The 25138-nt window shown below is 50.4% G+C and overlaps 1 protein-coding gene across 2 annotated transcripts; it reads right to left on the bottom strand.

Moving 5' to 3' along the window:
- Positions 1-1292: 1292 nt before the first annotated feature.
- CEP104 (centrosomal protein 104) lies at positions 1293-25042 on the bottom strand. Of its 2 annotated transcripts, XM_087701811.1 has the most exons (23): positions 24967-25042; positions 24549-24624; positions 22858-22988; positions 21998-22171; positions 21379-21517; positions 20777-20839; positions 19953-20029; positions 19657-19825; positions 18957-19115; positions 17384-17623; positions 16070-16273; positions 15441-15608; positions 14473-14646; positions 12756-12932; positions 10788-10994; positions 9949-10065; positions 9600-9636; positions 9205-9286; positions 8344-8452; positions 7353-7491; positions 7187-7254; positions 6222-6318; positions 1293-4483 (listed from the first exon to the last, which is right to left on the bottom strand). In XM_087701811.1, exons 3-23 carry the CDS (start codon positions 22968-22970, stop codon positions 4347-4349), a joined length of 2850 nt encoding a protein of 949 aa, XP_087557937.1. In that variant the 5' UTR covers positions 22971-22988; positions 24549-24624; positions 24967-25042; the 3' UTR covers positions 1293-4346. The 2 variants fall into 2 exon arrangements, with proteins under 2 accessions (XP_087557937.1, XP_087557938.1); XM_087701812.1 differs by lacking the exons at positions 24549-24624; positions 24967-25042 and having other exon boundaries at positions 22827-22957.
- Positions 25043-25138: the final 96 nt, after the last annotated feature.

Genomic DNA, 25138 nt, shown 5'->3' with positions numbered 1-25138 from the left:
ATAACATTAGCCCTTTACACACCTCACCACAGGGCACCTGGGAAGAAGCAAGGCTCAACCAAACCTAGACTCAAAACTCAGCCGAGAGAGTTGCCATGCGAGTCTGACAGCCAATCTGAATACATTTCTTACACAGGAACAGAAAACAAGAGAGTTTGGGCCGAACAGAGAGCATAAAAAAACCCAGGAACTCTCAGCAAGCCCTTCTCTTGTCCTCCTTCCCCCAACATCTGGGAGCATCCTATGATCCCCCTCTTCCGTTCAGGAGCTCAAGCCACGTGGTCCTGTCCGCCATTAAACCCTCCTTCCAAGCAAATTCCATGCTTCCAGTGTCTTTCCCCCCACTTGGAGCTGAACGGATCCTCTGGAGAAGGCCTATGTGCCCAGAAGGCCATTTCTCCCAACACAAGCACATAGACCTTCTCCAGAGGATCCGCCTCTTACCTGGTCTTCCAAAGGGGGTCCCCTCCACGGCTATGGCTGAATCCGTCTCCCCTGTTGCTGGGGAACCCCTTCTGTAGGGTCCTCGGTGTCTCCTTGAAAGGCCAAGCCAACTGGAGAACATCTGTGCATTAATCTTCTCTGGCACTGATGATGTCCCCTAGCTGGGTCGTAAGACGTCTGCGAGACCACCACCAATCTCAGCACCAAGAACCCCACAGGCCCCCTCTTCCTCCTCCTCTCTATAAACCCCCTCCTCCCTTCCAGCACTGATACCGTTACGTAGTTGGGTCACTGCCTGAACAAACGGCTGTCCCTTTTCTAGGCAAGATCCCATGGCTTGCCATTGCCTCCTGTAGGGTTTTCACAGTGAATCATCTGGATGGTCCTTAGAACATGCACATTCTCACAAACACCAAGGATGTAATGACTAACCAATTATTGTGCCTTGGAGACTTGTTAACCAATAATGATATAACAAGTAAAGTAGGCGAAAACTACAGGAATGATGTTCCACTATTAATAATTTTGCTGTTGATTCTGCTATCCATGAACCGCTTTGCTCAATAAACTTCTGGTGGCTCAGCTCTCCGTGGGTGGATTCAGCCTCGGGACCCTAAATACTACGGCCTCCCTCCTAGGGGCTGAGAGGGAGAAGACTGACCCAACTTCACTCATCCAACTCTGTGTCCAGGTGGCACTAGAACTCACGCCCAAGGGGCTCTTTGTTCTAAAGCACCCATTTTAAATCTTCCCTTGGAGCTGAGAACGATGCTGCAAAAATAATAATAATGATGATAGAAAAAGAATCGGGTGAGCAGAAAAGAGAGAGATACAACAAAAAGGACCGGTCAGCTGAAATTCAGAACTTTTATTATCATTTAAGTACAAACAGGAGCGTTTCTACGTAGCCGAGAGCCTGCAGAACTCTGGAATCAGACCTGCAATCCATCATATTTGCTCTTTAGGTTAAGACAGGCGTCGGAATAAAAACGGCCCGGACCCTTCGAGGCCTCAAAAGGATTCCTTTGGAGTAGGACTCCACTTTGGTGGATCTAAAGGAATCCCCGTCACCACCACCACCAAAAATGTGCTTTTGCAAACCTCGAGACTGGCCAGAGATTTCCACCCGAGGCCCTCAGATGGTGGAGAAGGCAGTTTTTGAAGGCCTCTTTTCCCATAACTTTCCCTTTCCCATCTCAGAGGAAAGTAAATATGGACGCAATCAGAACAACCCAGGAAAAGAGAGGTTTCAGGGCATGTGACGAGTACGGCGAGGGTCCTCCTTGCCCCCTCCTTCCCAGATAGGGGCAGGACCTGCTAGCCAAGGCATCGTTCTGTCGTTGACTTACAACCGTTCAGTTACAACGGCACTCAAAAAAAGTGAGGACCATTTTTCACACTTTCCCACCATTGCAACATCTCTCTCTCTCGTGATCAAAATCCGGACACGTGGCAACTGGTTCGCGTTTTATGACGGTTGCAGTGTCCCGAGGTCACGCGGCCCTCTTTTGCAACCTTCCGACCAGCTTCACTTAACGGTCACCTTCCTAACTTAAGGTGAGGGCTGCCTGCTGAGCAGGCGATGGGTGCTGGGGGGGGTCTGTGAAACACCGCCTTAAAAAGCATCTCGGCAACTTTAGGAGGGGCGGACTCCAACTCCCAGGATTCCCAGCCAGCACTCATACGAGGTCAGGCTGCCGAGACTGAGAAACCCCCACCCCCTACTCCTCAAAGCATGTCTGGAGTGTGAGCAACCGTGGCCCTCCGCTCCGAGTCAAATCCAACAACGCTTCAGCCCTCCCTTCCCTCTTCCGTTCTACGGAACTGAACTTCTCTACAATTCCATTTTTTTCAAAAATAAAAATAAATCCACACTCCTTACAATTTTTTTTAAAAAAAGTTTGGAAGCGTCTACGGTGTGCATTTGTGCATCTACAGATGTCGAGAGGGTGGACTGCATAGTAGAAAGTTCTCGAATTGTCTTGCCTAGGTGAGTCCCTCGGCCCAAACTGAATTGGCTCGGCCGGGGTCTCGACCGCGATTGCTCTTTTAAAAATAAAAGAGAGAGAAAAGGGAAAATGCTGATTTCCTACAACCTGGTTTGTTTTCGTAAGTCTTTTAAATAGCAATAGCAATAGCAGTTAGACTTATATACCGCTTCATAGGGCTTTCAGCCCTCTCTAAGCGGTTTACAGAGTCAGCGTATTGCCCCCAACAACAATCCGGGTCCTCATTTTACCCACCTCGGAAGGATGGAAGGCTGAGTCAACCTTGAGCCGGTGAGATTTGAACAGCCGAACTGCAGAACTGCAGTCAGCTGAAGTAGCCTGCAGTGCTGCATTTAACCACTGCCGCACCTCGGCTCTCTCTTAAAGGAAGACTCTTGCCTGTCCTGAGCAAATCAAGAGAGGATGGGGAAGAGGATATATAGATATGAGGCTTGGCTCTCTGACAGAAAAGCATATTTAGTTTCCTGTATGCTGGTGCATCTCAGAAACCTACGCATGAGCCCTTGGTTAATTAAGGCATCTCAAAAAGAGATGCAAATCCATTTGTTTTGGGGGGAAAAAATGCTGCCCGTCTTTTCAAATTGAGGGCTGGAAGCGTAAGACCAAAAAGAGATTATTATTATTGTTTTAAAAGAGGAGGATTCGCTGACTGTTTTCTACTTCCCTCGTCCAATTGTTTATAAGCTTTTCCTGTACTTCCAAAGGGATTTTTTCCCCCCCTTTCATTTTACGGATTCCTTTGCCCTTTTCCCTGGCTGCGATCCTGAACAAAATGAATTGCCTTTTGATGACTTTTGGGGAATCAAAAGTAACTCACTCAACTGTGCTCCCCGAGGCATAAAAAGCCAGGGTGAAGCCAAAAAAGCTGCTGAGTTTTCCCCCAGATTTTGCTAGTTCTGGGCGAAGGGAAAAATTGGATCTCCTTGGCCTTGTTTGGCCTGGCTTCCAAAGGAAGAGCGCGAGTGTGTTGAAAAGCCCTTTTAAGGGTCGCTACTGTGGAGCAACGCAGCCTGCAAATTCTCACAGCTCGACCGTCTTCCAGAGAGAGTCGCTTCTAATCTATTTCGCGCTTTGGTTTTCGTTCCAAAGAGGGAATATTTAGAAATTCGCTAAATTTATACACAGCCCGCCTCACTGGCGGAAATCTTGGGTTATCCGAGCTGCGGCTGCAACATCTCTGGAGGCCTTTAAGAAGTGACTGGACTGGGACGCTATAAGGTCTCCTGCCCTGAGCAGGGGGTTGGGCTAGAAGACCTCCGGGGTCCCTTTCAGCCCTAGTATTGGAAGATCATTAAAGAGAGAGCCAACCTAGAACTATGGAGAAATTTCCTAAGGGTGAGGACACTTATTCAGTGAAACAAACGTTGTGGGTAGCTCCATCTCTGGAGGCTTTTAAGAAGAGACTGGAACAGCCACTTGTCCTGAGTGGTAGACGGTCTCCTGCTTAAGCAGGGGGCTGGACTAGAAGACCTCCAAGGTCCCCTCCTACTCTGTTAAGTCTGCATTCTGAGATCCAAACTCAAAATGAGGAGGGATTTCCAGACAGTGAAAACAATTAATCAGTGGAAGTGCTTGCCTTCGGAGGTTGTGGCTGCTCCATCACTGGAGGAGGTTTTCAACAGGAGATTGGGCCAACACTTGACTGGGTCTCCTGCTCGAGCAGGGGGCTGGGCTAGAAGACCTCCAAGGTCCCTTCCAACTCTGTTATTCTGCACAGAGAGCAAACTGCAGCCATTGTAAATGAAAGGGGGAAGGGGGGGGGTTGCGAATGGCAGAGGATCAGGGTGCGCCCCCATCCCCATCGGACCGCCGCTGCTCCACGCGGACCGCGAGGCGTCCTGCAGCGAAAGGAGAGAAACGGGGGGCCCCTGGGAGGTAAAGAAGGGAGCTGCCTCATCGCTTCGCATACGTTCTGCCAGCGTTTTTATTGAAGCCTCCTCGAGGGGCGGGGATTTTGCTCCCCACGGTGGGCGACCGCAGCTTCGCTCCCAGGGGCCCCGACCGGTTCAGGACGCTCCCGCCAGCCCGACCTGCAAATTAAGACCGAAAAGAGAGAAAAATAAGAGAGTGTGTGTGAGAGAGAATTTAGCACCCCTTCTGAGGAACAGATGGGAAGGGGAGGGAGTCTGCAGCCAAAGATGGGCTCTGTCTGTGTGTAGAGCTGAAACTAACAGTAGTCCTCGGCTTACGACTGTTGTAATATAGTTCCTTGTGTAGGTGTGTGTCCTCCATGGCCCAGTTCATACCAGGGCATGCAGAGCCACGCTGAACCACACAGGAGAAAACAAACTCCTAAAACTCCATAACATCCTGATAGTGAATAACATAACATCCTGAGATGTGCCCTACCAATGACGCCCAGGATTTGACCATATATAGACAGAACTTCCCTGAGCAGTAGATTAGAAATTGTACTTTTAAAGGCTGTTTTTAATCACATGCTGATTGCTCCTCCTGCCTTTGTCCTATCTCAATAAAAGGGGCTCCCAGACCCCCAATCTGGGTCGCTCCATCCCGAGAAAGGTCGTGTCCGTGTCTTTTCTCCACATTGGACTCATGGACGAACCACGGGAACGTCACATACGACCTCAATGGGGGAACAGGATTTTCCACTGAACCTTTTAGTTACCTTTTAGCCGGATCGCCTGATCTTTTGGTTGTTAAGTGAGTCGCTGCGGCTCTTAAGGGAATCGCGTGGTTATTATTAACCATTGAAATTTCGAGGCTGTTCCCTGAAGCCGCAACTCTGGCCAAGCTTGCAACAGAATTCCAGTCCCAATATAATTATTCTACGTTGTCATTTGTACGGTGTTCGTTTTTTCATTTATTCGTTAAATATACTTGCCGCCTATGGGGATACTCTGATATATATATTTTTTATTATGTTTTCATTCTATACAATCACATATTCACTGTGCTTAATCAGGGCATATAACATTGAGTAATAAACACGGCCCTCACTTATATAGAAAATGCCCTCTACAATACAAACCCAATATACCACCTTGGCCCACCATACACCCTCTTTCAACCCCCTCCAACTTTCATTCTTCCTTCTCACACACCCCTCTACACCTAATTCCCCTCCCCTTCTTTCTAACCCTAACCCTATCACTCCCTCTAATCCATTCCCTCCCTCCCTTCTCCTCCTCCTCTCTCTCACCCTCTCCACCCTCCTTCTTCTTTCACTCGACTCTTTCCTTCGGTATATTTCTATTACCTTCCAGTATATTCGGTTTGTTCTATTTTCGCACTAACATTGAAAAGCCACAGTATACAAATACAATCATGGAATTTAACACATATTGTATTTCCCCCCTCCCCACTCCCCCTAAATCCCCACCTCCCTTCCCTCCCCCTCTGGGCGATAACATGTAGGCGATATTTAACCCTGGAGGGTTGTTTGTGTGTGTGTCCTTTTGTATAAGGGACACCACATATAAACATTTTTTGCTGTGGCTGTTAAGTGAATCGCGTGGTTCTTAAGTGAATCCGGTTCATTTTGCTTAGCCAAGAAGGTCGCCAATCCTGCAACCGTCTCAGATACACACCGGTTTGGTGTGGTGAGAGTCGTAAGCGCGAGGACCGGCTGTAACTTTTTTCAGCGCTGTTGGTTAAAGGAACGGTTGTGAAGTCAAGGACAGTAAGACGCGGATTCCCAGCCAGAAGTGCCAGCTGCCTGCGTTTTGCAGCCCTGGTTTCTGGGGGGGGGAAGGAGGTCACCCCAGTTTATGGAGGAGGGAGGGGGAGAGACGGGAGGGTCTTTACCGGTGGCGGTCTGCGTCGGAAGGCTCTTGTTCAGGGAATGTGCGTGCCTAGGGTTCATGCGGCAGCCGTCTTTGCCCATCAGGTGCACCTTCCAGGCCTGCGGGGTGGGGTGGGGGGCAGGTGGGGGGAGGGAGAGAGGAGGAAAGAAAGGTTCAGATGGTCTACAGCAGTGTTTCTCAACCTTGGCGACTTTAAGTCCTGTGGACTTCAACTCCCAGAATCCCCCAGCCAGCATAGCTGGCTGGGGGAATTCTGGGAGTTGAAGTCCACAGGACTTAAAGTCGCCAAGGTTGGGAAACACCGGTCTACAGCAGCCATGAAGAGAGAGAGAAGAGAGAGAGAGAAGGAGCAACGGACGACAGGCTCACAACCCCCAGTGGAAGAATGGTGGCTCGGTGGCAGTGGGGGTTCCCCTCATGGTGAGAAAATGCGGTGGGGAAGAGGAGGGGGGAGGCGGATGTCGAAGGACCAAACCCAGGATTAAAAATGAATGAGATAATCCACCCAGGGAGGAGCGCTGGGACTGTTCCGAGGGGGTCAAGATCCTGACGCAGCTCCCTGATTCTCACACTATTTGGGGTGGGTCAAGGTGCTTTTTGTACATCCTGCTTCTTAATTCTGTTAATAAACCCCCAGGGCCGTGGGGGGCTCGAGCCCTTTAAGAGCAGAGCTGGCTGGGGATTTCTGGGAGTTGGAAGTCCACCCCTCTTAAAGTGGGGAAGTTTATAAATGCCGATTGCCAAGTCCCTGAAATTCTGATCGATTTGAGAAATATAAGCAACGTAGAAATGCAAAAAGAATTATAGCTCTGCCCGGATTGAACCCACGCGGACTTCCCCTCATTAATGCAAGTCAACGGCTGTCCTCGGTCGCCCAGGACAGGAAGGGGACCCTTCCTCTGTTCCCCCCTGCCCAAACTCTTCACTCCACCATCAATTCCTCTGCTTCGCGCCCGCGGCTCTCACCTCCTCGCCCGGCGTAAAATTCTCGTGGCATAACGGGCAGCGATTGGCCACTTTCTCAGGCTTGGCGGCTGGAGAGGAGAGAGAGAGGGGGGGAGGAGACCGTCAGCCAGGGGAGGGTCCCAGATGCCAACGGAGGTCCCTGGGCGGCCGCCAACGAAGGACTTACGGTTGCAGGCTCTGCTCTTGGCGTGCCGGGGCAGCTCGTCCTTCGGCAGGGCCTCGCAACAACGAGAACACTTGGCAAAGTTGTCCTTCCGCTCGCACTCCGTCAGCAGGTGCTCCGTCAGGCTGGCGATCTCCACCACCTGCCCAGGTGGGAAGAGAAGGCGGCCTCGGCTTGAGAGGAGGGCAAACCGGTCTCTGTCTGGGGGGGGGCGTGTTTCTTTCTTCCCAGGCTGGCAGGAAGACCCCCCTGTTGCCCCCACCACCACCAAAGAAGCCAGGCCTGCCTTCCCAACCGTTTTGTGGCCAGGTTCTCCGTTAGCGACCAGCTTTCACTGACCAGAGTTCCTTCTCCCCAAACTCCTAGGACTGGCTTGCAAAATAGGTCTGGCATTTTCCTTTTGCAAAAGGAGTTAAGGCAGGACAAGGAATCCGTGGGGATTTCCCCCTCCAGACGTTGTGGGTTTCTAAGAGGAGCCTGGGCAGCCGTTTGACTGGGGTGGTTGATTGTCCCCCTGCTTGAGCAGGGAGGGGGTTGGACTAGAAGACCTCCGAGGTCCCTTCCAGCTCTTGTGATTCTGTTACGAGGCAATGAAGAGGAGGGTGTAACCAAGGGCCTTAAAAGTCACAGGTCTGGAAGGGACCTTGGAGGTCTTCTAGTCCAACCCCCTGTCCAAGCAGGTGAGAGAGTTGTTAACTGAGTTTTGCCTCATTTTACGGCCACTTTCTTACAAGGGTTCTTAAGTGAATCCCTGCAGCTGTTCAGTTACTAACTCGGTTGTTAAGCGAATCCGGCTTCCCCATTGACTGTGCTCGTCAGGAGGCCCCCGGGGCACTGCAACCGTCATAAATAGGAGTCGGTTGCCGAGCGTCCACGTGACCCCCGGGGATGCCGCTGAAAATCCGTCCAATCTTTTCCTGAAACCTCCAGAGACGGAGCACCCCCGCCCCCAAGTCCAGGAGGGGAGCCCCTCAGGGAAGGAGGGGAGGCTCACCTGCTTACAGAAGTCACACCTGGTCAGCATGGGGCAGTGCTTCCAGTAATGGAGGTCCAGCCCTTCCTCGGTGAAGGTCTCGTCCCTTTCCCCACAAAAGATGCAGAGGCTGGTGGGGAGGAAGAACAGGGGGGGGGGAAAACCCTCAGATTCAGCCACGGGAACGGCACCCCCTGGAAAAGGCCCCCCACCCAAGCCCCCTCTGGCGCTCTCTCCTCTTGGCTCTCCCCTAGCCTCCGTTCAGGGCTGCGTGAAGAAGCTTCATTGGAGGATAATGTGTGGTCCTGATTCTTTATGCCCGATAAGAAAAGAGGGAGGAAGGGAAGGAGGAAAGAGAAAGGGGGAAGGAGGGAAAAATGAAGGAAAGGAAGGAGAAAGAGAAGGAGGGAAGGAAGACAGAAGGAAGGAAGGAGAGAGGGAGGGAGGGGAGGAAGGAAAGAAGGAAGGAGAAAGGGAAGGAAGGAAGGAGAAAGGAAAGGAGGGAAGAAATACGGAAGGAAGGAGAGAAGGAAGGAAAGAAGGAGAAAGGGAAGGAAGGAGAGGGGGAAGGAAAGAAGGAAAGACGGAAGGAGAAGGAAGGAAGGAGAAAAAGAAGGAAAGAAGGAAGGAGAAAAAGAAGGAAAGAAGGAAGGAGAAAGGGAAGGAAGGAGGAAGGAAAGGATGGAAGGAAGATGGAAGGAAGGAGGGGGGAGGGAAGGAAGGAAGGAAAGACGGAAGGAGAAAGGGAAGGAGGGGAGAAAGATGGAAGGAAGGAGGGAAGGAATGAAAGAAGGAAGGAGAAAGGGAGGGAAGGAAGGAAGGAGAAAGGGAAGGAGGAAAGGAAGACAGAAGGAAGGAAGGAAGGAATCACCAGCTACTTACTTGTCCAGGTAGTTCGTGACGGACGAATGGTCATCCTGAGGATCCGCTGGGACTTCTTTCTCTTTCTTCTTGGACGTTTCCACTTGGAAGGAAAAGGAGAGAGTTCCGTAAGAGCCCCTTGCCAAGGCTCCGCATTTTGATCATGGCCCTAAATTCCCTTTTCCCCCCAACTCCGAGCGGTCATTAAGGGGAAGGCTGGAGGCCTTCTCTGGCTGGGGGGCCCTTCTCTGGCTGACTCCCCGTACAATCCAACCGTTAGAAGAAAATTAAAAGGCCCCTTCCTTTTGCGAAAGAGCCGGACGCTTCCTCCTCCTTATTTTTACGGGAATTAAATCACAGGGTAGCCGAATTTAGCCGTGCTGTGTAAAAGCCTTAAAAAAACATGAATTCAGTACCTCGATTCTTTGGTTTCTGGAAATCGCCGTCTTTTTCCTAAAAAGAAGTGAAGGGAGTCAAGAGAAAGGGAAACGCAGGCTCTTTGCGCAGAGCCAAGTTTAATTAACAAGGCAAAACAAAAGGGGTGTGTGTGTCTGTGTGTGTCTCATCGGGTAACCCCCAAACCTGCCAGGCAGTTGACAATGTGGGGCTCCCCCGAGTCACAGCAGGAGGCAGGGGGGGGGACCATTCTCTGGCTGACACCCCACAGAGGTGCTGGAGGGCCACATCTGCTGAGGCCCATGCTGGCCGGGGGGACGGGGGACGGGGACGGTGTTGGGGGGGGTGTCTTTGAAGCCCCTAGGAGACCTTGTCGGCCTGGGCCTCTGCCTGCATCTCCTTCAGGGCTGCCAGTTGGCCTTCCAAGGCTTTCATCTCGTCCTTCTTCTCCTTCTCCGCTTCCTCCGCGCCCGGCTTCTTCTGGGCCTGCGGAGACAACCAGCCGGGCAGCCATGGAGCCCCCTCCTCTTCCTCCCCCCTGAAACCCACACCCCCTTCCTTCTAGCACTGATGACGCCACCTCGCTGGGCCGTGAAACGTCTGGAACAGTGATGGAGGGCCAAAGTGGAACATGGGTGCATGTGTGCCTGTGTGTGCGCTGAAGAGCCGGAACCCCAAAGACCATCAGGCCGGTGCACGCATGCCATTTTCCAGACAGTTTGGGGGACATTTTCAAGCCATTTCCTGGGCTGTTTTGGGGGGGCGTTTTGAGGGGGCTTTTTTAGGCATTTTTCATGCCATTTGGGGGCCATTTTGAGGGGCATTTTTCAGGCCATTTTCATGCCACTCTTCGGCCTGAAAACAGCCCAGAAATGGCCTGAAAATGCCCCCCAAAAGCCCCCGTTTTTCAAACCAGAAGAGCAGCTGGCAGCAGCATGTCTGCCCACAGAGAGGGACCTATGTGCCACCTCTGGCACGCATGCCACAGGTTTGCCATCATGGGTCTCTTAAGAAAGCCACCAAAGTCGGAGAGCACTGAGGGCCCCACGGCCTCTTCCTCCGGCCCCTTCCCAACTAAGCGTGGGCCAGGGGAAGCCAACTCAAGGCCTGCCCTCTGCGCCAGCCCCACGCCTGGGGTTTCTAAGAGCCAGGGATTTCCAGCAGGGACCACGCGGAGCCCTGAAAAAGGGGCGGGGACCCTCCCTTACTTTGAGCTCGGCCTCGGTGAGCCGCCCGTCGATTTTAGCGAAGCCGTCGAAGAGGGTCTTGTACAGGACGTTCTTCCGGGTGTTGGCGTCGTCGGGGGGCAGGTAGTCCAGGACGGTCTCTCGGTGCTGCCGGTACATGTCCAGGATGATCCGCAGGGCCGTTTCCCGCACCTCGACGACGCGGTGCTCCAGAGCCCCTGTGGCAAACTGAGAAGGAAAACCAGCCCGGTCAGGCTCAACAATCGGAGCGTCCGGCATAATCATTTAGGATCTGGAGCCACAAGAAGGAAAAGATGGCCGGTGGGGGGAGAGGGGATGGGCCTCAAGATATGTATACTTGACAGAGGATTGGTGATATAATGTATATTTGGTATTGGTATTTGGTATTTATTAATGCTTATAGGCCGCCCTTTTCCCTGAGGGGACTCAGGGCGGCTTACATAAAATAAGGGGGGGGATAGACAGACAATAGACACAACAATACATAGAAATAAAATAGTAAGCAACATTCATTCATCATTCGGGTGGGGACAGTTATCTTTGTCCCCAGGCCTGACGGGATAGCCAGGACTTGAGGGCTGTGCGGAAGGTCTGGAGGGTACGAATCTCCACGGGGAGATCGTTCCAAAGGGTCGGAGCTACTACCGAGAAGGCTCTCCTCCGTGTAGTTGCCAGTCGGCACTGACTGGCAGATGGTACTCGGAGGAGGCCTAATCTATGTGATCTAATCGGTCGTGAGGAGGTAATTGGCAGCAGGCGGTCTCTCAAGTACGCAGATCCAGTACCATGAAGGGCTTTATGGGTGATAAGTAGCACCTTGAAGCGCACCCGGAGATCAACAGGTAGCCAGCGCAGCTCGCGGAGGATAGGTGTTATGTGGGTGAACCGGGGTGCACCCACAATCACTCGCGCGGCTGCGTTCTGGACTAGCTGAAGTCGCCGGATGCTCTTCAAGGGCAGCCCCATGTAGAGCACGTTGCAGTATTCCAGCCTAGAGGTCACAAGGGCCCGAGTGACTGTTAAGAACATATTACAATGATATCTTGTTGTTGATAATTTTAATAAGGGAATAATTAAAAATTGGTATATATATATATGTAGCGACTATTTAGAATATTTTGTTGAAAAATGAAGGAATAAGACTTCTGTTTGAAGGTATGAGGTACAAGGATAACAATGAACATCAGCATACCTGATAGTCGATTGGTGGAATTATGTATAATGGAAAATAGTTATAAATATAAATGGTTGGTTAAAAAAAAAATCTTTTCTTTCACATGGGGATTATATAAAGGTTATACTGTTATCAAATAGATAATCAAGAATGTAAGGGAACTATGACTTATTGGGGAAAAAATAATACTAATTGTAATTGAACATATACTGTACAATGAAAGCGAGGCATTTAGTTATACTAGATGGAAAATCTGAGATGGTAAATGTCTATTCCAGAATATGGATGTTAAAACACCTGTAAACAAACGACAGGCTGGATGTGATGATGCTTTTTTGTTCTTTTTTTATTGTTGTATGTATGTGTTGTCTGTGTAATAAAAATAAAAATTTATATATATATATATATATAAAAAGATACGCCCCCTTGACCTGGTAATCGAAGAGTTCGGCAACTTGGAAATGTCTCGACTTCAACTCCCAGTTCTAAGGCGTTCACGCTTGATGTGCATCCCAAACATTGTGGCTGCTTGACTCTCTTATAATCCCTTTCTCTGCAATCTCTCCGCTCCGGGGGACGGGAGGCGGGGGGAAATGGGCTATGTTGGCTTCCTGGGGAATTCTGGGAGTTGAAGCCCCCACACATCACCAAGCTGCCGAGGGGGAGAAATACCGGCTGTTTAAGTGTCCAAGGAAATAAAGAGTTTTGGTTGGGATGGGATAAGAGAGGATGAAAATAGAAAAGTCCCGTCTCTGGCTCAAATCCGAGGACAAAGAGGATCCCAGAGTTCTTACCCGCATGACGTTATCGACGGTGAAGCCGGAGTTCTCGGTGCCCAGGTGCTTCAGCAAGCGCTCCACCAGCTCCATCTGGCTCATGGCGAGGTGCGTGGGGCAGTTGGACCTCAGGGGCTGCACCAGGTGGGCAGGGATGATCTGCAGGGGTTTCACTTCGCTGCAAAGGGCCATCTCCTGCGAAGAGGCAGAGACTCGGTCGTCAGCATAGAAAGGTCCTCGACTTACAACCATTCGTTTAGAAGAGAATAGCAGAGCTGGAAGGGACCTTGGAGGTCTTCTAGACCAACCTTTCCTGCCTAGGCAGGAAACCCTACACCATTTCAAATGGCTATCCAAAGACTTCCAGTGTTGGAGCATTCACAAGTTCTGTTCCACTGATTAATTGTTCTCACTGTCAGGAAATTTCTCCTTAAGTTCTAAGTTGCTTCTCTCCTTGATTAGTTTCCACCCATTGCTTCTTGTCCTGCCCTCAGGTGCCTTGGAGAATAGCTTGACTCCCTCTTCTTTGGGGCAACCCCTGAGATATTGGAAGACTGCTATCATGTCTCCCCAGTCCTTCTTTCTATTAAACTAGACCTACCCAGTTCCTGCAACTGTTCTTCATAGGTTTTAGTCTCCAGTCCCCTAATCCTCTTTCTTGCTCTTCTCTGCACTCTTAGAATAGAATAGAGTAGAATAACAAAGTTGGAAGGGACCTTGGAGGTCTTCTAGTCCAACCCCCTGCCTAGGCAGGAAAACTTATACCGTTTCAGACAAATGGCTATCCAACATCTTCTTAAAGACTTCAAGTGTTGGGGCATTGACAACTTCTGAAGGCAAATTCTGTTCCACTGATTAATTGTTCTAACTGTCGGGAAATTCCTCCTCAGTTCTAAGTTGCTTCTCTTCTTGATTAGTTTCCATCCATTGCCCTTCCTTCCTTCCTTCCTTCCTTCCTTCCTTCCTTCCTTCCTTCCTTCGCTGTTCCACTGATTGATTGTTCTAATTGTCAGGAAATTTCTCCTCAGTTCTAAATTGCTTCTCTCCTTGATTAGTTTCCACCCATTGCTTCTTGTCCTGCCCTCAGGTGCTTTGGAGAATAGCTTGACTCCCTCTTCTTTGGGGAAACCCCTGAGATATTGGAAGGCTGCTATCCTGTCTCCCCTGGTCCTTCTTTTCATTAAACTAGACATCCCCAGTTCCTGCAACCGTTCTTCGCGTAATAAATAAAGAAGTCCTTCATTTGAATTGTGGCTTACAACACTCAAATGAAATCATAAAAATATGAAGAAACGCATGAAACTGCACTGAAATTAATTTCATTTTTTAACATTTTGCTCAGAAGATCCAAATACAAAATGCAACAGGAAGAAAAATTAACAGATTTAAAAAAAGAAAACTGGACTAGAACATTTAAAAAAAAAAGGTGAATTTTTAAATCACGTCTGATATCACAACACGGGACAAATCTCCAGCTACCCGACAGAAGGCAAGTCAGCTAACCCAGTGTTTCTCAACCTTGGCAACTTGAAGATGTCCGGACTTCAACTCCCAGAATTCCCCAGCAGTGGTTAGGACAGTGTTTCTCAACCTTGTCAACTTGAAGATTCGCTGGCTGGGGAATTCTGGGAATTGAAGTCCGGACATCTTCAAGTTGCTAAGGTTGAGAAACACTGAGCTAACCGACTGCGGAACCGTTATGAGCCCAAGGCGGCTTCCCTGAAGCCAGACTGACCTGGATGAAGTTGGCAGCGGCCGTCCGAAGGCGGGCCGAGGAGTCCCCCGTGCGGGAGAGGAGGTTGGGGAAGCTGCGCTCCACGCAGAAGACGGTCTCCTGCTTTCCCAGTTTATGCTTGGGGATGTACTGCGTGATGCTCATTTTCAGGAGCTTCAAGGAGGCGTGGAAGACCTGCCGTGGTTAAAAGAAGGAAGCAGCCACACAGAGAGGGCATCCAGGTGAGACGTTTTCAGGTTTTTTTAAGCCCCCCCCCCCCCTCAAGCAACCGCTATTCTTTTTGGCATCAGCTGGAAGCAGGCGCAGGAGACCTGGGGACGGGGAGGGGATTTGGGGAACCAGGGTGCTGGGATAAACTGTTCTGACCGAGGCTTCCCAAGCGCCTGAAGCCAACTCCTTGTCCCGACAAAACCCCCTTTTATTAATTCCCTGTGAATTCTGCTCCTTCACCTCCAGCAAAGTCTTTCCAGGGAGGATTTACGGTCACAGACCTTATCTGGCTTGGAGAGCTGCCAGGCCGATCTCTGCAGAACTTGGCCAGGAGCCTCGGAGAGTCACGAACCAATGAAATGAACTAATGGTCTCCTGGAAGCTCCACTCCCCTTTCGTTCCTCTTTTATTCCCTCTGGGAGGGGCCATTCACCATCCTCCTGAGGCCTTCCTCCCAAGTCCACCCCTGTTCTTTAGTTCTTCCCTTCGTCTGGCCACTCTGCGCATGCGCCCACTGGGAAAAGGCTCCAGCTGTTCTTCTGCCTCACTGACGTCTGACTCCGAAGGCAGCTGATAACTGTCAGACGGCCCTGGCCCCGTCTCTGCCTCTGACATAGAGCCCTCCTCAGAGCCTCCCCCAGACTCCAGGACTGGCCCATCCTCCTCCCCAACCTCCTCACTGTTCAAATCTGCTCCCAGCCCCACTGGTGGAACACAGCACCCTCCCTCTCTACCTCCCATTTTTCACCTTTACTCACCGAAGAGACGATATCTTTGATGGCCCTCACGACAAGAAAGATGGCCCCCCGGAGCATGTTCTTGAGCTCTTCCTTTGGCATGCTGGTGGGAGCCTCGGTCATTTTCTTGTAGATGGCCAACAACGAGTCCTCGCGATATGACCAGGTTTTGGAATAGGCGCCGGCCACCTGGGGAAAGTAAGGCAAGCAGGTGGGCAGGCAGGAGGGAAGGAAGGAAGGAAGGAGGGAAGGAAGGAGGGAAGGAAGGGTAAACAATGGGCGAAAACTAATCACGGTGAGATCCAACCTGGGACCAAGGAGGAATTTCATGATCGTGAGAACAAATCCATCAGTGGAACTCCAGAAGTTAGCAATAGCCATAGCAGTTAGACTTATATACCGCTTCATAGGGCTTTCAGCCCTCTCTAAGCGGTTTACAGAGTCAGCATATTGCCCCCAACAATCTGGGTCCTCATTTTACCCACCTCGGAAGGATGGAAGGCTGAGTCAACCCTGACCCGGTGAGATTAGAACCGCCGAACTGCAGATAACAGTCAGCTGAAGTGGCCTGCAGTACTGCACCCCTAACCACTGCGCCACCTCGGCTCAGTAGGTAACTGAGCTGCCTGCCCCCCTCCCTGCCCCCTTACCAGAGTTTCCCCGAAGACGTCTATGGCGGCGCTGGCTTCCCGCAGGGCCTTCTCGGTCAGAGGCTCCGGATCGCCAACCACCCCGCTCCTGGGCGTGTCTCCGGGATCTTCCTCGTTCATCTCGGGCTCCGGCAAGGAAAGGCCTTCCTCCTGCTGCTTGCGGATGGCCGGGAGGGGCCGCTCGTCGTAGGGCAAGAACTCGACCTGGAAGAGAAGGACACACACCCCCCTGCGGTCAAAGGTGGGTGGGTGGCCGGATGACGTCCCTCCTCGGTTGGATGCCCTCCAGGGTGCGGCTCCCGGAAACACCCCCCTTCCCCCCCCCGGCAGCAGTTCTGAAGGAAGCAAAGTGGGAAGTGTGGTAGCACAGAGGAAGAAGAATGGGGGGGAAGATTCGTGTCTAGGGCCAGAGATGTGAAGGGCGGGAGATACTTGTGGAAAAAGTTCTCCCACAAGAACTCGGCATTTGAGGAAAGGACGGATAGAGAGGAAAAGGAGACAAGGGGAAGAAAAGAAGGAGAAAAAGAGAAAGGAAAAGAAGGGAAGAAAGAAGGGAGAAAAAAGAAAGGAAAAAAACAGAAGAAAGAAGGAAGGAGAGAGAAGAAAGGAGGGAAGAAAGGAAGGAGAAAAAGAGAAAGGAGAAAGGAAAATAATGGAAGAAAGAAGGAAGGGGAGAGAAGAAAGGAGGGAAGAAAGGAGAAAAAGAGAAAGGAAAAGAATGGAAGAAAGAAGGAAGGGGAGAGAAGAAAGGAGGGAAGAAAGGAAGGAGACAAAGAGAAAGGAAAAAGGAAAAGAACGGAAGAAAGAAGGAAAGAGAGAGAAGAAAGGAGGGAAGAAAGGAAGGAGAAAAAGAGAAAGGAAAAAGGAAAAGAATAGAAGGAGAGAGAAGAAAGGAGGGAAGAAAGGAAGGAGACAAAGAGAAAGGAAAAAGGAAAAGAATGGAAGAAAGAAGGAAGGAGAGAGAAGAAAGGAGGGAAGAAAGGAAGGAGAAAAAGAGAAAGGAAAAGAAGGAAGAAAGAAGGAAGGAGAGAGAAGAAAGGAGGGAAGAAAGGAAGGAGAAAAAGAGAAAGGAAAAGAATGGAAGAAAGAAGGAAAGAGAGAGAAGAAAGGAGGGAAGAAAGGAAGGGGAAAAAGATAAAGGAAAAAGTAAAAGAACGGAAGAAAGAAGGAAGGAGAGAGAAGAAGGAAGAAGGCCCTGAGTCTTGGCACTTGGGTCTCTTCTTCAGGGGGGGGGGGAATTCCTGCTGTGTCCTTTCCTCCCCCCCCCACCCGACCTCTGACGAGAGAAGCAGGAAAGAGTCGGCCCAAACTTACATTGATCCTGGGGAATCCCTCCGCAGCGATGGGAGCTGCCTGGGCCGGTGGGGGGGAGGCCACCTGAGAGGGGCCCGGCTCAGGCGAGGGGATTTCGGGGGGCTTCTCGGAGTGCAGCGGAGAGGCAGGGCTCTCTGGCTCGGCTTTCTCCCGCCAGGGGGACGGCAGGGGCTTCTTCTGCTGGAGGGTCGTGGTGGGCTGAGCCACGGGGTCGAGCGGCAAGTCAGGTATTCGCCGGATCTGAGTGAACGAGAGGAATTCACCCAACCCTTCATTCCTTCCTTCCTCCCTTCTGCTTCTCAGAAAACCCCCAAGGACAGAGACAATGCAAAGTCTCTGATTGCAGAGAAAGGGATTAGAAGGGAGTAAGCAGGCTGCAAGGTGGCGCAGTGGTTAAATGCAGCACTGCAGGCTACTGCTAGATCAGCAGTTCAGCGGTTCAAATCTCACCGGCTCAGGGTTGACTCAGCCTCCCATCCTTCCGAGGTGGGTGAAATGAGGACCCAGATTGTTGGGGGCAATATGCTGACTCTGTAAACCGCTTAGAGAGGGCTGAAAGCCCTATGAAGCGGTATATAAGTCTAACTGCTATTGCTATTGCTATCTATCTATCTATCTATCTATCATCTATATCTATCTATCTATCTATCTATCTATCTATCTATCTATCTATCTATCATCTATCTATCTATCTATCTATCATCTATCTATCTATCTATCTATCTATCATCTATCTATCGGATTGTTGGGGGCGATATGCTGACTCTGTAAACCGCTTGGAGAGGGCTGAAAGCCCTAGGAAGCAGTATATAAGTCTACTGCTATTGCTATTGCTATCTATCTATCTATCTATCTATCTATCTATCTATCTATCATCTATCTATCTATCTATCTATCTATCTATCTATCTATCTATCTATCATCTATCTATCGGATTGTTGGGGGCGATATGCTGACTCTGTAAACCGCTTGGAGAGGGCTGAAAGCCCTAGGAAGCAGTATATAAGTCTACTGCTATTGCTATTGCTATCTATCTATCTATCTATCTATCTATCTATCTATCTATCTATCTATCTATCTATCTATCATCTATCTATCTATCTATCTATCTATCTATCTATCTATCTATCATCTATCTATCGGATTGTTGGGGGCGATATGCTGACTCTGTAAACTGCTTAGAGAGGGCTGGAAGCCCTATGAAGCGGTATATAAATCTAACTGCTACTGCTATTGCTATTGCAATGGGGGTACACATCAAGAGGAAGGCGTTAGAATTGGGAGTTCAAGCCCACACATCTTCACGTTGCCAAGGCTGAGAAACTCTGGTTACCACGTTTACTGTGGCACACGGTGCCCCCCCCTCCCCCAGTGCCTATTTCTCTGCCACCCAGGTTCTTCTAATAGGGAGTTGAAGTCCACATATCTTCAAGCGGCCAAATTCGAACCCAAAGCGGACCTTCCAAATCCTATAAATCCCAACCCCCTGATCAGTCTTCAGAGAGGACAGCTTTCCCCAGGGTCCCAAACAGCTGGCTTCCAGAGGTGCCCCGGGGGATTCCTTCCCACTCACGGCAAGCTCTGGGTCCAGGAGGTTATGAAGCTCCAATTGCTGGTAGACCTTCAGCCGATAGTCCTCCATCTGCTGCTTCTTCTGCTTGGCCAAGTCGTAGTCCTCCCTCTTGACGGCGCACCGCTTCTCCACCTCGTAGCGGCCCAGCCGCTCCCCGACCTGAAACGTGAGCCCGGCATGGAGGCAATCGGTCAGGAGAAAGCCTCTGAAGCACAGGGAGAGCGAGCAAGTGCCCGGATGTCGCAGTGGTTAAATGCAGCACTGCAGGCTACTGCTAGATCAGCAGGTCAGCGGTTCAAATCTCACCGGCTCAGGGTTGACTCAGCCTTCCATCCTTCCGAGGTGGGTAAAATGAGGACCCAGATTGTTGTTGGGGGCAATATGCTGACTCTCTGTAAACCGCTTAGAGAGGCCTGAAAGGCCTATGAAGCGGTATATAAGTCTACTGCTATATTGCTATGTCCGAGGGATAATTAAACGAATGAATTGGCCACCATTCACCAGGTCTGCATTCAAAGCCATGAGAAACTAAACCACGGTTGGTTTAAGAAACCGGGTTACCCCAACCCAACAGGAAGAGCTTTTGATATTCAACACCCAGAAGGGGGACAAAAAAACCTTCCCACATTTCGGACCTATGGAATGAGCTACCCCCCCAGAGATCCGGACCCTACCCACTCTCATGCTCGGCCGCCACTACCTTCTGGAGGTCCGCGATGGCCTGCTTGAGCTTCTTGGCGTGGTCGTAGTGCTCCATGTGCACCGCTTCGTGCTTCTTCTCGTCCAGCTTCCGGATGATCTGGGCCACTTCCGGATCCTGGTACATGTCAAAAGCCAGATCGTCCAGCGGAGAAATGGCGTCGGCCTTCCTGGAATGAAGGGGGAGAATGGCAGCCCTGGGACGGTGGCCGGGTGCCCACGGTGGGCGGGCGGGTGTGGGTAAGGGAGGGGAGGGAAACGGGCGCGGAGAGGCTTCCCCGTTGAGGCCGTTCTCACCCAGGGTAGCTCCCCTCGAGGGCCGAGTCCTCCGAATTGGTGCCTAGGTAATGGTCGATCAGCTTCTCCCTGGAAGACTAGAGAAAGGTGGAACTTTTGACCGGAAGGGGGACAGCAACGCCGAAATGCAGGCAGATCTCCACATAACAATCATATGTTTAGTGCTGTGTTTCTCAACCTTGGCCACTTGAAGATGTCTGGACTTCAACTCTCAGAATTCCCCAGCCAGCGAATGCTGGCTGGGGAATTCTGGGAGTTGAAGTCCGGACATCTTCAAGTGGCCAAGGTTGAGAAACACTGGTTTAGTGACTGTTTGAAGTCACAAGGGCACTGAAAAAAACGTGATTTATGACCATTTTCACACTTATAACCACATCGGCATCTCCACGGGCCGTGTGATCAAAATTCAGACGCTTGGCAACCGACTCATACTTATGACGGACGCAGCGTCCCGCGATCCCCTTTTGCCACCTTCTGACCGGCGAAATCAATTCGCTTAACGACCGTGCTGCTGACTTAAACACTGCAGGGATTCACTGAACGACTGTGGCAAGAAAGGTGGTAAAATGGGGCAAAACTCACTTGAGAACTATCTCGCTCAGCAAACATTGAGCTCAATTGTGGTCGTAGGTCGAAGGACTAGCTTTAGTCCTCGTATACAGGTGGTCCTTGAGTTACAGCCTCTACATCTGAACAACTGTATCAAGGGCCACCTCTGCACCTTGAGTTGCAGACTGTAATGGAGTCTGCCTGTCAGAGTCGTAACTTAGGATGGTTGAAAATCTTTAATTGGGGGGGGGGAGGAGGGGGGTAAACAGACCTACCTGGCTGTTCTCATGGCTCAAATCCGCAGGTTCCCCAATGATATTTATTGCCACGAGAGCAACCTGGGAAAAGAAGAGGGAGAAAGGGAGAGCGGAGGTCTTTTTTGTTTCAAGAGAACAAGAGAAGAATCCAAGGGGCAACAAAAACAGAGTTTAACCACTTCCCAGCCAGTCTGCTTTTAATGATCCACGTAGGAAAGTCAACTTTTACATCCTACGTTAATTATTTTTATAATAAGGAACTTAATAATTTGTATTTTTTCCAGGCACGTTGTGGGCCCCACAGACAGGTTCTCTCTGGCCATTCAAAACCAGAATATTACTATCAACTTCAATGATTTTTATACGGTCTTCCCTTAAGTGTTTCACAGCCTGGGCAACTTTTGAGACGTGTGGACTTTAACTCCCAATTCCCTGGCCCCACCGCATTCTTTCCGATATCCCCACAGTGTCCTCTCTTATAATCCCTTTTTCTGCAATCTCTCTACTCTGGTGGGCGGAAAAGCATGGCAGGCTGGGGAATTCTGGGAGTTGAAGTCCGGAGAATCTTCAAGTGGCCAAGGTTGAGAAACACTGATCTAGAGAGTGGCATTTTTTTTTACCTGGCTGTATAGGTTATACCGGTTGGCGTAGCTTTTGTGGAAAGTCAACTTTAGATATTGGCCAACCGCATCCACATAGACCGATTTTAATTCCCGGGCCCTGTAGCCGGTCTTTTCATTATCGGAAAGGGAGACATAACTGTAGAAGATGGGGAAAAAAAGAGAGAGGCTTAATGCAGATTATATTTTACAAGTATTGCGAAGCCGTTGGCACTGATGGACGCTCAATATTTTATGTCCTAAGAAAAGGATGCCTGGAGTGAGCTGCCAAGAGGTGTGTGTGTGTGTGTGTGTGTGTTGTGTGTGTGTGTGTGTGTTGGATGGGCGTACGTCTTTTTCAAATTACTGGCTTGAAATCCTAAACTATCCACAAATGCTCTCAAATTCCTAAGGAAAGGAGAACAAGCAGAGAATCAGCCAGCATTCACAAAACACGTCTTTTAGGATCTATGGTTGCTTATCGGGAATTGCACCTTGCTTTTACAGGCGGTCTGATCCGGAATCAGCCAGGGGGCCGGGCAAATCCCACATGCCCAATGACAACCCACTTGGTCTAGGTGACCCCCCCTGATGGACTCAGGCAGGAAAACTGACGCACGTCAGGGAAGAGGAAGCTCACCCCAGCCTCTGGAATTGCTCCGTTTTATAGGGGGCAAAATAATCGGGCAGGTTTTCGCTGATGTAGAACTCAATTTTGCTGGAGATCATATATTGGTGAGCCAGGAGCTGCAGCTTTCGGATTCTGCACCTTTCCACCATCTGGAGGACTATTTCTTGGGGATACTGGCAGAGTCTGAAAATAAAGACGAAGGGAGGCCTTTGATTTCCCATGGCAGGTTTGAAACGGAGGGAATATTTTATTACACTCAGTGACCAGGGGGAAGGAAGGAAGGGAGGGAGGGAGAAGAGAGGAAAAGGAGAGGGAGTGAAGGAAAAAAGGGAGAAAAAGAGACAAAAGGGAGAGAAGAAAGGAGAGATAAGGAAGGAGAAAGGGAGAGAAGGAAAAGAAGGAAAATAAAATGTCAGAAACCCCGACGTCTCTATACAGCTAAACTGCCTGAACATACCTAATTCAATGTGGATAAATTTAACACTACATAACATACTGTAGCCACAGGACTCTAAAAACCAAGAAGGCTAAAGGTAAATGCATGAAATTTATGATTTATGAGGAAACTTTCTTGGCTGACTGCTTTACAATCCTGGGCTTAAAATTATGACCTTTTCAACATTCTGATCTCCTAATAATAGAGATGAAGACACGCTACTAAAGTTTTAAAAACCCTCTGACTGACAGGTTGTAATTTTTTCTAGTTGCTTTATTGTCCATTTTTTTTGAGGGGGGGGGAGAGAAGAAGCTTCTTTTGAACAGTGGAAAACAAGAGGGGGGCTGCATATAAATCTTATTTATTTGTTCCACTTATTTAAATCGAAGAAAAAAATCTCACATGGAATATCTAGAATTTCTTAGGGCCTGACCTTGGTGACCTCCATCCGTTGACCGCTGGCGCGTGAACCATCAGTTCCTTGGCACTGAAGCCGTCCTCGTGTCCAGATGAACTTATAACAATAAACCCAATCTTGTGTGGCATCCTGCCCTCTTGTGCTAACTAGGAAGAAAGAACAGGCTGCTTTTTACAAGAAGGAGAACGATTACGGCGTTTTAACTCTGCGCTGTGAACCGCAAGCGACTTCGAAAGTTAGTCAAAGATCCATCTCAAACATTCGCATTTGCTGCCTCCTACTTAGCGATCTTATTCAGTCTGTTTATACAGCTGCCCAACTCAATTGGCAACTGTGGGAAACAAACCAGGATAAAACTATCTACATGGGGCTGCCCTTGAAGAGCATTCGGAGACTTCAGCTTGTCCAGAATGCAGCCGCGCGAGCGATTGTGGGTGCACCTAGGTTCACCCACGTTACACCTATCCTCCGCGAGCTGCACTGGCTACCTATTAGTCTCCGGACTCGCTTCAAGGTGCTAGTTATTATAAAGCCCTGCATGGCATCGGACCTGGGTACCTGAGAGACTGCCTCCTGCCAATTACCTCCCAAAGACCAATTCGATCGCACAGGTTCGGCCTTCTCCGGGTTCCATCTGCCAGCCCCGGGGGAGAGCCTTCTCTGTTGCTGCTCCGGCCCTCTGGAACGAGCTCCCCGTAGAGATCCGGACCCTTACTACCCTTCCGGCCTTCCGCAAAGCTACTAAGTCCTGGCTGTTCCGGCAGGCTGGGGGCTGTTGAAGTATCCAGCCCCGCTTCAATTGTGAATGTTGTGCATTTTTAAATTCTTTGTATTGTCTTATTTATTTTCCTTTCCCTGTTTTATTGTGAGCCGCCCGGAGTCCTTCGGGAGTGCAAAACCAATAAACCAATAAACCAAACCAAAGTAAAAACAGAAGACAGGGCCCTTCACACATTTGGGGCCTCTGGCCTGGGCACACGTATCTGCATGTTGTGTATTTGCACCCAATCGATTTGCGTATTATTGTGAGTCACCTAGAGGTGCTTTGAAAATATAAATAAATAAATTGCACGTATTGGGTCTGCATGCACATGTGTTTTACATGTATTGTGTTTGCACCCACTGTGCAATGGTGTTTCCACCATTTCACGTGGAATGGCATGTTTTATTTATTTATTTGAGTGGCCTAGTTGGTGAAGATGCCCGCCTCCCACTCGTGAAGGTTGAGACTTCAATCTTAGGTATAGCAAGCAGACGTTTTTCTCTCTCGGCGGCCCAAGAGAAAATATCTGCTGCCAACTCCGCACAGGCATCAGGAAGGGCATCCGGCCAGTAAATGCTCATCTCCACCCAGCTGCCCCACATCTACCCTGAATTACGACTACAGGGTCGTAAAAAGGGGAAGAAACATTTGTTGGATTTCTATATAGCTGTCCCTCTCAATAAGAGACTCTGGGCAGCTACAGAAATTGAACACACTTTGCTTGCACAGTGCTAGCACGCACAATTGTTTTGCATGTGTTGGAATGGCGTGACTTTTGCATGTTCTGGCCTTGCATGCCCCATGCTTTGCATATGTTGGGTTGGCATGTTTTGCATTGCGCAGGAGTTTTGCATGCATTGGATTGACATGTTTTGCACTGTTCTGGGCTTGCATGCAGGTGCCTCCCCCCCCCCTCCATCCCGCACCCCTCTCCCAGCCCCACCTGGAGCCAATCCGTCCGTCGTGGCAGGCGGGGGCGGCCTCTTCTGCTCGCGCGACCTTCACCACCATGAAGACGACTGCGGGGAAGGGGGGGGGAGAACAAAAGGGGAGGGGGCACAGCTCACTTTGACTGGCTCTTCTCGGGTACGGCGATGCTTCCCTCCCCTCCCCTCCCCCGTCCCGGTTAAGAGGAGCCATAAATCCCAATGTTAGCAACGCCAGCCCTCCCCCCCCAGCCCCTTCCCGCTGCCCCCATCTAGTGGCGGGCAGTTCCACCGGCCCCGCACTCGGGAGGAGCTCCGCCCCTTTCACCCCCGCCCCAAGGGAGCCCCGCCCCCCACAGTCCCCACGTTTGGGGAGGGGAGCCCAAGAGAAGGTGGGGGGCTCCCTCCGTCCCTCTCGCCCCCCTCGCCTCCTACTTTATTCCGGTTCCATCACTAGGGCCTCTGTTCCCCTAGCAACCGCTGCGGCGCGACTGCGCAGGCGTGAGCGCGGCGGCACAGTGGGGCCGGCGGGAGGGGGGGAAAGGGCCAGCGAGGCAGCGAATGGGATGCTCGCAGCGGGGTCCTTCCGCGCGTGCGCAGTCGCGAA

The sequence above is a fragment of the Thamnophis sirtalis genome, unplaced genomic scaffold (genome assembly GCF_051295495.1).
Source record: "Thamnophis sirtalis isolate CommonGarterSnake01/CBP01778 unplaced genomic scaffold, rThaSir2_p1.2 scaffold_15, whole genome shotgun sequence".
Lineage (NCBI taxonomy): Eukaryota > Metazoa > Chordata > Lepidosauria > Squamata > Natricidae > Thamnophis > Thamnophis sirtalis.
The sequence above is the reverse complement of the archived record's forward strand: the minus strand, read 5'-3'. Positions and strand labels throughout refer to the sequence as shown.

What these genes read in the sequence shown, in the direction of transcription:
- CEP104 (XM_087701811.1), bottom strand. Translation starts at nt 22,970, where the DNA reads ATGCCACACAAGATTGGGTTTATTGTTATAAGTTCATCTGGACACGAG. An exon ending in GGTATAACCTATACAGCCAG is followed by an intron (nt 20,840 to 21,378) that starts GTAAAAAAAAAT and finishes TTCTTTTCCCAG; the next exon opens with GTTGCTCTCGTGGCAATAAA. An exon ending in CCATCGCGGACCTCCAGAAG is followed by an intron (nt 19,116 to 19,656) that starts GTAGTGGCGGCC and finishes CTCACGTTTCAG; the next exon opens with GTCGGGGAGCGGCTGGGCCG.